Below are 13488 nucleotides of genomic sequence, written 5' to 3'. Positions count from 1 at the left end.
GATGTGGCTCTTACTCTAGAGCATGATCCTTCGGGGGGAATCTCAGGTGAGACCCTTGGTAGGGCTCAGACTACATCCTCTGTCTTCTCAGCTTTATAAGATATGATTCTTATTCCATTTTGTGGAAAGTGTGCAGTTTAATGGCCGTTTAATATATTCACTAGTCTTTGAGAGTTACTGTGCATTCATTACCACAAGCAATTTTAGAACGTGTTCATTATCCCCCACAGAAGCCCTGCAGCCCTTGCTGATACCCTCTCTCTCACCTGCCGGTTAACCACTCATCTGCTTTCTCTCTATTGATTTTGCTTATGTTTAGGGAAATGTCATTTAATTGGAGTCAGTGCAGTACATACATGGCCTTTTGTGTCTGGCTTCTTAGAATAATATTCTCAAGGTTGATCATATATCAGTACTTTATTTCTTTTTATGGCTGAATAATCCATTGTAAGGATAGACCACATTTTGTTTATTCACCAGCTGATTGACATTTGAGTTTTCAGGGTTTTGCTATTATGGATAATGCTGCTCTCACATTCATATACATATTTTTATGTGGACATGTGTTTTAAATTTTATGAGGTATATATCTAGGAGTGGAATTCCTGGGTCATATCCTAAGTCTGTTTAACATTTTGAAGAATTGCCAAATTTGCTCAAAGAGGCATTCCCATCAGCAGAAGAGTGTCCATTTGTCCACTTCTTTGCCAGTACTTGTTATATCTGTATCTATCATGACCATCCTTGTGGATGTGACATTGTATGTTATTGTGGTTTGGGGCTATGCTTTTGATTGCATATGTTAATCATGAACATGTTTCTTGAAAGTCTATCATTAGGGGCGCCTGGGTGGCTTAGTCGGTTAAGCGTCCGACTTTAGCTTAGGTCATGATCTCACGGTTCGTGGGTTCGAGCCCCACGTCGGGCTGTGTGCTGACTGCCAGCGCAGAGCCTGGAGCCTATTTCAGAGTCTGTGTCTCCCTCTCTCTCTGACCCTCCCCTGCTCACGCTCTCTCTCTCTCTCTCTCTCCTAGAAATAAACAAAAATATTAAAAAAAAGAAAGTCTATCATTAATCTCTAGTTCCATGAGGTATATTTTTAGATGATGATGAAGTCAGTCATTAACTACAGAGAGCAAAATTTGGTAAAACAATGCTTCTGAAACTATAATGTGCCTACACATGCGTGGAGAGTCTGGTAAAAATGTGGGTTCTGATTGGGCGGCATTGGTCCAGAGACACAGGGTGTATGTATCTGATAGGCTCCCAGGCACAGCTGCGTCTCCCGTTTGACGGACCACACTTTGAACAGGAAGGCTGGGCAACACTCTGTGGAGAAGGAATCTTCATTGCATTGTCCCTAAGTGCTTAACTTGATCTCAGAGTGCTGTACAAATTTAGAAAGCATTCATTCACATGTTTTTTGTTTTTTGTTTTTTTTCATAATGAGAAGCTATCACAGTGCATCCTAAATATGCTTTAACAGTGTATCTTTCTTCAAAAACCACACTTATGAGGAAAGAAAAAGAATATAACTTTAAAAACTTGTTTCTGATTTTGATTTTTGTTAAGCTCTTAAAAATAGGCAGCAGGCACGGGGGCACCTGGGTGGCTCAGTTGGTTTGAAACACCCAGAGTTCGAGAGACCCCAAAAACAGACCACCAGAGACCAGAGTCAAAGCCAATCGGCAAGGGTTGTTTATTTGCAGGTTCGAACCCGGACCTCCGCGCACTCGTCGCCGGTGACGCTGAGAGGCCCTGAACAAAGCCTTTGCAGCCTTTTTATAAACAGGAGTAAACAAGTCGTGGGGAGGGACAGGAGATCTCTATGGTTACAGGTTTGTCATTGGTTAATATTTAAATATGAACATATATTTGATTGGTTCCTGCCATCAGGATTTTTGATGGGATCCAATTATAATATTTTGGATATCTTTGAATTCAGCCAATCATAGAGCAAGTCTAGGGTCTTGTTCGGCGACTAACAGGTTAACTTTTCTTTCTCTAGGCCCTTCCTCCAGTAAGGTGGAGGGTGACTGTTGGCCTCTCCCGATTGGGCGCCGCCAGGGTAGTATGATGGGGTGATATGGTGGCCAGTCTCTTCGGCCTTGAGCACTCTTCGGCCTTGAGCAGTATGCAGCCGCCCAGTAGTTCCGGGGAGGCTGGAACGCAAGCCTTAAGCAATGGTACAGAAGCAGAAGGAGCTAGTTAAAGTCAGGTTTTGGATTCTCGCAATGCAAGCATTTATTCAGAAGCAGAAAAGCTGGTTAGGTTTTCAGTTTACTTAGGCCTCTCAGGTTGAATGCCTGACTGTTGATTTTGACTCAGGTCATGATCTTCCAGTTTATGAGTTTGAGCCCCGCATCCGGCTCCATGCCTTCAGTGAGGAGCCACTTGGGATTCATTCTCTCTCTCCCTCTCTCTCTCTGTCTGTCACTCTCTCTCTCTGCCCCTCTCCCACTTGCACATGTGCACACACTCTCTTGCGCATGTGCTTTCTCTCTCTCAAATAAACTTAAAAAAAGGCAGCAGGACATAGTGTAGAAATCACTTGGTGGGTGGTCTGCAGTTAAGGGTTTATTTAGCCTTATCACAAACTAAAATTTACCAGTTTGAACAAGTTACCTTTTCGAGTCTCAGTTTGCCCATCTGCAAAGACTGATTCAGATAGTGATCTTTCCAGCTCTGAAAGTTTGTCATATTAATATTATTTACCTATCCTTGGAGGCTTCTTGAAAGAACTCCCTAATGCTCAGCCTCGTTCTAAGTGAGCATAAACTTACAGGATAACTAAGCCCACATGTGAATTGCATAAACCAAGCAAAACTTTGAATCTGGACCTTTAGCATATTGTGTATTGTGTGGCCAGTAGCTATCTGGAATTTGAGTTTCATTTTTGCTGTCAAAGAAAGATTACACACATAGCCGTTAGTATATCGCATAGTTTTATAAGCCACATTCATGCCAGCCATGTTTGAAAATGAGCAAGGCTTTTTCCTGTCCTGGAACAAAACAGGAATGTTAACTGATACTAAATGTCTACTACACAGGAGCCTGAAGAACACACACAGCTACATTTTCAGGCTGTACAATTAGGGCTTCAGTTTACTGAAGGCAGAACCCAGACTGTAGGTCAGTTTGTTACAGCCTAGACTGGATAGGACTCACTTTTAGTCATATTAATGCCAGTTAACATCACAGAAGATAAGCGCTAAGTTACCATAGATGGTACCTACTTCAGCAATGACTGTATGGTAGGATGCAGGATCTCCTGGTTCAAATTTGACATTCCCTTCGCTGAAGCCCGCATTTATTCTCCGTATGGGATGTTCATCTCTTTCTCTAGAACCCTGATTCTTAATGCTTCATTTTGTCTCTTCTGAGGAGCCTCCCTTTAACTACTTTATGCTCTATGCAGGTAATGGCACTATTCGTGGCTAGCTGCAGCACATACACTATTTCCTAACTGAGGCCCGTGAGCTTAGGGACAGGTGACCCTACCTTACTGGGAGGTGGGAAGGTGGGGCAGAGAGAACATGCACGGGGCTGAGTTCTTATCTCTACTTTGTCTCCTTCTTGTTGACACTGGATAACTTAGCCTCTTGTGAAAAGCATTATGTAAGTGAAAGGACCCATAGTAAGGAAGACCTAACACCTAAGCTAGTGCCTTGTACTGTGGTTTAGATGAAGAAGCACATGCAAATAACTTCACGCTGGGCCTGACAGTGAGTGCCCACTGTGCTTGCTCTCATTTCCTGCCTCTCTTCCTTAGCTCTGTGTGGCAGCATTCACTACCATGTTTAATATGTGTTCAGTAAATGTTTCTTGAACTGATGGTCATTAAGTAAGAAAAGGACTTATTTCTTGTAGAGAGAGTCTAGGATCTTAAAAGTAAGTCGTTTTATTTATTCGATATGAAAAATATTTGTCTTGCATATAAGGATCCAAAAAAGGGTTAATTCTTCCTGTTATACTAACAATGACTTTTCCTGCTTTTGCCCTACTTTTCCCATACTGCAGCAGCCAAGTTCAGAGAGTTCTTCGGACCCTTCCACACTGCCCAAATTGGAAGAGTTCTACATCTCTCTTATCCAGTCACAGCAGTCAGAAGAAGGGAGCCAGTTTGAGTCCAGCAGTGCTCAGATGCAGGCAGAGCTGACCCAGCTGCCTCCGGCAGCCCTCAACGCAACCCCCATGGGGACGGGTTCCCCAGAAAAGCACTCTGGTTCAGGTAGGTTTACATATAATTGACAAATACAGTAGTTTGTCATTTATCTTTTCAGAACATAACTTGAAAAATTGCTGATTTTAGCGTTTGTCTCAAGTCCTTAGGTTATTCTGGGCCTCCGTTTTCCCTTTTATTTTGCCACTCCTCTTTTTTTTTTTAACGTTTGGTGGGGGGAGTCAGTTTTACAGACCCTGAAATTTGCCACTTTTTAAGGGTACAGTTTTGTGAGTTTTGACATAGTATCCCGTCTTGTAACCACCACCACCATCATGGTATAGAGCAGTTCCACCAGTTCCTTGCATCCGTCTTTCCGTCTGCAGTCATTCACTCCCCTTGCTTGCTGGTTCTGACATGTTACTTTCCTTTTTGTAGAATGTCGTAGAAAGAGGGTCATATAGTATGTAGTTTTTGAGTCTGACCTTTTTCACTTAGCAGGATGTTTTAGAGATTCATTTATATTGTTGCCATTGTCAAAAGTTTGTTCTGATTGACTGCTAAGTAACACCCTTTTGTGTGGATATACTGTTATTTATCTGTTCATCAGATGACAGACATCTGCATTGTTTCCAGATTTGGGCTGTTAGGAAGAAAGCTGTGAACGTTCACATACAGCTCTTTGTGTGCACATGTTCAGTACATGCCAAGGGGTGGAGTTGCTGGGTGATTAACTTCTTGAAGCCTCCCAAAATGTTTTCCAAAGTGGCTGTACCATTTTTTATTCACACCAGTAATATATGAAAGTTCCGATTGCTCTGTCTCCTTGTCAACACATGATATTATCAGTCTTAAAATTTTGCCATTCTAGTATGTGTGTAGTGGTCTCTTATTGTGATTTTAATTTATATTTCCCTCTTTGCCAATGATGTTGACCTTCTTTTCATGTGCTTATATGCAGTCTATATATCTGTTTCAGTGAGGTGCATGTTCAAAATATTTGCTCATTTTTATTAGAGTATCATCTTTTCATTGATATGTAAAAATTCTTTATACTTGACACAAAAGCTTTTTTCACATATAAATATCACAAATATTTTCAAGTGTGTAATTTCCTTACCAGCATCTTTGGAAGAGCAAGAGTTTTCATTTTGATGAAGTCTGATGGATTTTTTTCTTAGTATAAAGTTTGACCTTTTTGTGTCCTGTTTAGAAATCTTTTTTAACCTAAGTAACTGATTTTCTCTTTTTCATATGAAAGTTCTATAGTTTTAGGTCTTATAATTAGATCTGTGATCCAGTTTGTTAATTTTTGAGTTACTGTTTCTGTTATAATTATGTGATGTAAGAGTTAATGTTTATTTTGATTGTATATAAATATTCATTTCTAGCACCATTTGTTGAAAAGGCTGTCCTTTCTGGGGTGTCTGGGTGGCTCAGGCAGTTAAGCATCAGACTCTTGATTTCAGCTCAGGTCATGACCTCATGATTTGTGAGTTTGAGCCCTGCATTGGGCTCTGAGCTGGTGGTGCTGAGCCTGCTTGGGATTCTCTTCTCCCCCCTCTCTCTGCCCCTTCCCAGCTGTGTGTCTGTCTCTCAAAATAAATAAACTTTAAAAAAGAAAAAAAAAAGGCTGTCCTTTCACTTTTAAACTGCCTTGATATCTTTGTCAAAAGTCAGCAGGCTGTATATGTGAAGGTCTGTTTCTAAATTTCTGTTATGTTTTAGTAGTCTATATGTCTTTGTACTGTTGCCTTGATTAGTGTGGCATTATAAGTCTTGAAATCATACAGTTTTGTTCTTTATCAAATTGTTTTGGCTATTTTAGGTCATTTTCCACATGAATTTTATTATTTTTTTAATGTTTTTTTTTTTTTTTTTTTAATTTCTAGGAGAGAGAGAGAGAGAGCATGAGCAGGGGAGGGTCAGAGAGAGAGGGAGTCACAGACTGAAACAGGCTCCAGGCTCTGAGCTGGCAGTCGGCACAGAGCCCGATGCAGGGCTCGAACCCTCGAACCGCGAGATCATGACCTAAGCGAAAGTCGGCCACTTAACCGACTAAGCCACCCAGGCACCCCTATTATTATTTTTTTAATGTTTGTTTATTTTGAAAGAGAGGTGGTGCTGCATGTGCACAAATGGGGGAGGGGAAGAGAGAGGGAGACAGAATTGCAGGCAGGCTCTGCGCTGTCAGTACAGAGCCCAATGTGGGACTTGAACCCATGAACCATGAGATCATAACCTGAGTTGAAATCAAGAGTGGGACACTTAACTGACTGAGCCACCCAGGAGTCCCTTCCCATATGAATTTTAGGATTAATGTAAATTTACACATATTTATTGAGATTTTTTTTTCATACATTGAAATATTAGTTTCAGGTGTACAATGTAGTGATTAGACACTTACATACATCATCCAGTGCTCATCACAAGTGCCCTCCTTACTCCCCATCACTTTGCAGGTGCCTTCTCCCATTCAGCAGGCTTTTAGTTTTTTGATTGTTTCCTTTGCTGTGTAGAAGCTTTTTATTTTGATAAAGTCCCAATAGTTTATTTTTGCTTTTGTTTCCCTTGCCTCTGGAGACATGTCTAGAGCTATGGTTGATGTCAGAGAGGTAACTGCCTGTGTTCTCCAGGATTTTTATGGTTTCAGGTCTCATATTTAGGTCTCTCATCCATTTTGGATTTATTTTTGTGTGTGATGTAAGAGAGTGAGCAGTTTCAGTGTTTTGCATATTGCTATCCAGTTTTTCCAACACTGTTGAAGAGCCTGTCTTTTCCTGATAATATTCTTTCCTGCTTTGTTGAAAATTAATTGACCATATAATTGTGGGCTCATTTCTGGGTTTTCTATTCTGTTCTGTTGATATATGTGTCTATTTTTGTGCCAGTACCATACTGTTTTGATTACCGCAGCTTTGTAGTATAATTTTAAGTCCAAAATTGTGATGTCTTCAGCTTTGGTTTTCTTTTTCAGTATTGCTTTGCTATTCGGGGCTTTTGGTGTTTCCATATAAATATTAGTATTGTTTGTTATAGCTTTGTGAAAAATGCTGTTGGTATTTTGATAGGGATTGCCTTAAATGTGTGGATTGCCTAGGGTAATACAGACATTTTAACAATGTTTGTTCTTCCAGTCCATGAGCACAGAATGTTTTTCCACTTCTTTGTATCCTTTTCAGTTTCTTCCTTAGTGTTCTATAGTTTTCAGAGTACAGATCTTTTACCTCTTTGGTTAGATTCCCAGGTATCTTAATTTCTTTTTCTACTGCTTCATTATTGCTGTATAGAAATGCAACAGATTTCTGCATATTGATTTTGTATCCTGTGACTTTGCTGAATTCATGTATTTTAGCAATTTTTTGGCAGAGTCTTTTGAGTTTTCTACATAGGGTTTCATGTCACTTGCAAAGAGAGAAAGTTCGGCTTCTTTGATGATTTGGATGCCTTTTATTTCTTTCTGTTGTGTTGTTGCTGAGGCAAAGACCTACAGCACTGTGATGAATAGTAATGGTGAGAGCGGACTACCCTGTCTCATTCTGGAACGTAGAGGGAAAGCTTTCAGTCTTTCCCCATTGGAGGTGATACTAGATGTGGGTCTTCTGTAGATGGGTTTTATGTGGAGCTATGTTATATCTATCCCTGCTTGTTGAGTGTGTTTATCAAGAATGGATGCTGTGTTTTGTCGAATGCTTTTTCTGCATTTATTGATAGGATCATATAGTTCTTCTCCTTTCTTTTATTAATGTGAAGTATCATATTGATTGATTTGTGAATATTGAACCAGCCCTATAGCCCAGGAATAAACCCCACTTGGGAGCGGTGAAAATTTATTTTAATGTATACTGTGGATTGAATTTGCTAGTATCTTGTAGAGAATTTGTGCATCCAGGTTCATCAGAGAGATTGGCCTGTAGTTCTCCTTTTTAGTGGGAGGTGTTTGTCAAGGTATGATTCATAGAATGAATTTGGACATTTTCCTTCATTTCTCATTGTTTTGGAACAGTTTGAGAAGACAAGTATTAACTCTTCTTTAAATGGTAGCATTCCCCTGGGAAGCCATCTGGCCCTGGACCTTTGTTTATTGGGAACTTTTTTTTAATTTTTAAAAAATGTTTATTTTTGAGAGAGAAACACACACACAGCATGAGAGGGAGAGGGGCAGAGAGAGCAGGAGACACTGAACTTGAAGCAGGCTCCAGGTTCTGCACTGTCAGCACAGAGCCTGACACGGGCTCGAACTCATAAACCGGGAGATCGTGACCTGAGCTGAAGTCAGTGCTTACTCTACTGAGCCACCAGGCGCCCTGTTTGTTGGGAGATATTTGATTACTGATTCAGTTTCTTTGCTGGTTATAGATCTGTTCAAATTTCCTGTTTTCTTCCTCTTTCAGTTTTGGTAGTTTGTGAGTTTCTAGGAAAGCAAAGCAGCCATAGATAATACACAAATGATGGAGCATAGCTGTTTTCCAGTAAAACTTTATTAGAAAACAGGTGGTAGGTAGGCTGGATTTGGCCCACAGACTGTTGTTTACCATCGCCTTTGTAGATCCAGGTTTCTGTCTAACATTAGTTTCTTTTTTGCTTGAAGAACTTACATATCTTGTGGTGCTGGTCTGCTACTGATGTCTTCTCTAAGTTCTTTTACATTAAACAAAGCCTTTATTTTAATTTCATTTCACTTCATTTCTTTAAGTTTTTTTCTGGATATAAAGTCATGGGTTGGTAGAGTTTTCACTGCAGTAAAAGATGTCACTCTGCTTGTCACTGTGATGTCAAGTCTGTTGTCATTTTTGTGTTTGTTCCTTTGTAATGTGTTATTTTCTCTGGATGCTTTTAAGATTTTCTCTCACATCACTGATTGTCAGCAATCTGATTGTAAGGTGGATTGGTGTGGTTCTTTTTGTATTTCTTCTGCGTGGATTTCATTGAGTTCTTGGATCTCCAAGTTTATAGTTTCCATTAAATCTGAAAAAATTTCAATCATTCTTCAAATATTTTTTTCCTGTCACCTCCTATCCTTTTTTTAACTCCAATTTTACACATTACACATGCGATAGGTTACTTTTTTACAGCTACTGGTATACTTCTTTTTCCTAGTCTTTGGATAGTTTCTATTACTGTCTCTTACATATGCTCACCTTTTCTTGTTTAGTGATTATTCTTTTCCCACCTAGTATATTTTTCATATCGGAAATTATATTTTTCATCTCGTGGTTTGGTTTATCATACTCATATTTTCTCTGCCTTGTACACCTGGAGTATTCTTAGAACAGCTATTTTAATAGTTTTTCCTTGTGATTCTGGCATGTGCACCATTTCTGCCATTTGTGTCATTGCTGAGTCGGCTTCTACCCGTTGCTTTTTTTCCTGATGATAACAGGTCCTGTTTTTCTGTCTTCTCTGCATATCTGGTCATTTTTTATTGCATGGCAGACACTGAATTTTACATTATTGGCTAGGCCTCTTTTTCTTCTCTTTCCTCCCCTCCCCTTTCCTCCTCCTTTTCTCCTTCCTTCCTTGTGTGTATCTATCTCTCTCTCTTTCTCTATCCACCCATCCACAGGGAGGGATGTTGGGGGAGATGCAATTTAATCACCTGAAATTGGTTTTACTATTTTGCATTTCTTTTTTTTTTTTTTTAATATTTATTTATTTATTTTTGAGAGACAGACAGAGTGTGAGCAGGGGAGGGGCAGAGAGAGAGGGAGACACAGAATCTGAATCAGGATCCAGGCTCTGAGCTGTCAGCACAGAGCCCGACGCGGGGCTCGAACCCACGAACTGTGAGATCATGACCTGAGCCGAAGTCGGACGCTTAACCAACTGAACCATCCAGGTGCCCCTTTTACATTTCTTTTGGGTTGCATTAGGCAGGCCTAAAAAGTCTTTAGTCTGCTGGCCCTGCTATTTAGGCAGTACCATTCTGCGGGTGGAGAGAGGACTTGATGTCCTGTATGTTAGGATTTCCTCACACTCTGTCTGGTGGGAACCACCAGAGCCACTTTGTCCCAGAAGCTACAGTGATTGTTCTGCCTGCTCCTTTCAGGAAGGTTCCTCCTTGGCCTTGTGGTCTCCTCACCTGCCCGAGCCAGATCTCCAGTCAGCCTGACTCAAAGGGGCCTCTCAGCAGATTTCCAGCTGCTGGCTTCTCTGGTACTTTCCTCCCTCAAATTCTAGGCAGCTTGGCCTCCATGAATTCCAAACTCTGTCTTGCCAGTAAGATCTGCAGGCTCAGTTTGGATTCTCCCTTCTTGCACCGAAACCCTGAAATCATCTTCTCAGCGAGCCGGGCCCCAGCGAGCCGAGGCCCTCGTGGAGCTCACTTCTCTCAGGGGCTACAGTCCGACCTGCTTGCTGTTCAGCACATAGAGGCAGCTGTTTCATACATTTTCTCCAGTTTTCCAGCTGTTTAAGGCAGAAGAGATTGTTTTTTTCAATCCCGGTTGAATTAACCTCATGTCTGGAAACAGAAGTTTCTGCTCCTCTTCAAGGTTTTGGTCATGTGTCCTTGCTTTCGTATGTTTATGCCTTTTAAAATCGGAGCTCACCAAAACCTTGTGTGAAACCACTTGTTTTCTCAGAATGCACCTGCTCTTCCCTCTAGCGGGCATTAATTATGGCTTTATGATCAGAGTTTTACTTTCAGATTCTCCCTGAACATAACTCACCACAAATGTACATACAGAACATATACCACATGCTTCTTTCTGTGTTAGATGCTAAGAAGCACAGATGAACCAAGTATTGGATTATGCCTGTGTTTTCTCTAGATTTTCTGAAATCTGTGTTTTTAAGGCCTAGGGCGGTGCTTTTCAAAATGTAATCCTACTGGTGCCAGTCTGTGAAGTGCTTGTGATGATAGACATTGTTTAGCTCACCTAGATTTTTTTTTTTTTAACTGAAGCAGAGCTTTCTTGAAGGAAGCGGCATGTTTGTGTAGATGCTGGCCTGAGAGTGCCTTCTGCCATTGGAGACAGGTGCTAAACGGTCACACTGGCCTGCAGTACGTGCGCGTGACAACGTCTGGCATCCCTTCCCTGGCTATTCAGACCCTTTGGCATCGGAGTTCCCATAAAATTTTTTCGTTTGAAAGGTTCTTTCTTCTTAGTTAAGACTTATTCCTAAGGAATTTTTTTTATGGTTGATAACTGGTTTTTGGAACTTCTTACAAACATCTTGGTCAATTTTGTTTTTACACTGGCACGGACTCAGATTGGAGTCCCTTGGGCAATAGAAAACAGTCGTGGGACAGAGTTGTGCTCATTGCCGGAGGGAAGTAGGGGAGCTTAAGGACTCCTCCCTGGAGTTGGAATCATATCCAGTTTACTTTTGTCATGTCCTAGAGAGAAAATTTCCCTTTCCTGCTTATAACTACATTTGTTCGCCTCTCTTTGCCTTCCCTCATTCTGACAAGGATTTATTTCATCTCTGCAGGATTCCCCATCCTCTTTTTTTTTTTTCATTTGTTGACTGGTTTCCAAGGTTCATCTTCTCTGATTGTAACAGAAGATGTTACCCTGTAACACAATATGACTGTAAGACACATTAATAAAGACCTAGAATGGGAGAATGAAGGCGGTGAGTATGGGAACCCCTTGAGAGGACTCATGTTTCCTTTCTTTTTCAGTGGAGAGCTCTCCGGAGAGCCTAAAGAACGAGCTCTCTGGGAGCCGTGCCATTACAGTGTTCAGAGACGAGGGTCATGGAGCCATGGACCGGCTGTCTTTGCTTTTGTCTCCCGAGCACCAGACCTCCCAGAAGCTCTACGTCCCCCGGAGCACTGCCACTGCTGCCTTAGGAGCGGCTGCGCGGCTAGCCACCTCCAGGAGCCTCCTACATTGGTACCCCAGTGTGAAAGGGACAGAAGCGTGAGGGTGCAAGTGGGGGAGAAACCAGTAAACCAGGTGCTTTAGGGTGCGGTGATTTCCCAAGGCCAAAATAAGGCAGATTGAAACAAAACAGTATTTTGATAGTTGATGCCTGTGCCTATATGTGTGACTGTATGTTAGCTTTATTATGCTAACAGTCCACTTTGTTGTGTAAGTATTGATATTTCATGTTAATTTTAATTTTTATTAAGTGTTTCTTTATAGTTTTGTTTACCTCAGTTTAATGTAGTTTAAGGGAATTTTTGTTTTTTTTGTGTGTTTCTATACATGTTTTTCTTGTATATATCATGACTGATAAATGAAAACTGAAAAACTAATGTTTTGTGATCCATGTTAGTAAGACAAAAATGATCTCAAATTCTTATCTCCAGAAGGATGTCTGAATTGTAAGGCTGCTTTTTTTTTTTTTTTCTCATTCGAAATTTTCTAGATCATGGAGATAATCCAGGGCTCTAGTTCTTACCATTATCATTTCTTTGAAATGCTAGGCTCAGTGAGAAATCTGCATCCTGAGGCTTTGGTCATGTCAGAACTTTCACATTAAAAAAAAATTAAGCTGTCATTCAGTACAGGCAGTTTCCTGAAGACTCCTAACAACATTCCAGAGACTGGTTGCTCACACTTAGTGGACTGACCTTCTCTGTTGCGTGGGGCAGGCGTTGGGCAGGGATGCTGTTGAAGCGTTTGTATAACGCGATGCTCTCTGAAGTCAAGTTGTGGGAAACACGATAGGACATTGTTAAGCTCATAGAATGAACTATTAAAAAAAAACAAGAGACTGAAAGGTGAAATTAAAGAATGTGATGCTAATTTAAATTCTTTGTGGTAAAATACTAGACTTATCACCAAATTAAAAAAAATCCAATACAGAAGCATTTCTTAGAATTAAAATTTGAGAAAGAGCTGTGAATTACTGGTGTGCTACATAAAACTAGATTCTCACCTTTCCAGACCCTCTTTCTGGCCTCGTATTTCAGCATTAAATGGCAGATCTGGCCCCTACTTCCTTTCTCTCTCTCTACAGTACAGGATTTCTCTTCTCCTCAACTACTTAATCAGCCAGATGTCCACTGAGGAAGAGAATGAGATGAGATGAGAGTAAATATAAAGTGCATTTAAATGTAGACTATTACTGGCTGAAACTTCTTAGGATTAAGAATCATGAAACAAAGTTAAACCTAAAGTCTCTAAATACTGATGTCTTTTGGTTTAAAAACCTTAGAGAAAACATATTTAATGCAATAAAATTTGAAAATCCAGATTCATCTTTAATTCCATTATATAGGAGTGATATTCTAATTGACAAAAAAATAATAATCATCTGGAAACATCACTGACAGTTGGCCCAGTAGAAAGAACAAGTTCCCATTTGGGCTTTTGTGATTTTAAATCAGACATCTTTATTGGAGAAGACAGTTGAAAAGTTACACAGAG

General features: G+C 40.5%; 1 protein-coding gene across 1 annotated transcript in view; it reads left to right on the top strand.

The window, feature by feature from the left end:
* The window catches only part of TDRD5 (tudor domain containing 5), an 84334-nt gene extending 72051 nt beyond the window's left edge, over positions 1–12283 (top strand). Inside the window, exons 16-17 of the mRNA XM_039255399.1 lie at positions 4021–4231; positions 11793–12283. Coding sequence (XP_039111330.1) covers positions 4021–4231; positions 11793–12037 — 456 coding nt within the window. The 3' untranslated portion in view covers positions 12038–12283. The remainder of the gene's footprint in view (positions 1–4020; positions 4232–11792) is intronic.
* The last annotated feature ends 1205 nt before the right edge of the window (positions 12284–13488 follow it).

Source organism: Hyaena hyaena, unplaced genomic scaffold, assembly GCF_003009895.1.
Source record: "Hyaena hyaena isolate Hyena2069 unplaced genomic scaffold, ASM300989v1 scaffold_525, whole genome shotgun sequence".
NCBI classification, from domain to species: domain Eukaryota; kingdom Metazoa; phylum Chordata; class Mammalia; order Carnivora; family Hyaenidae; genus Hyaena; species Hyaena hyaena.
Note: the sequence above shows the minus strand (reverse complement) of the source record. Positions and strands in the feature narration are given on the sequence as shown.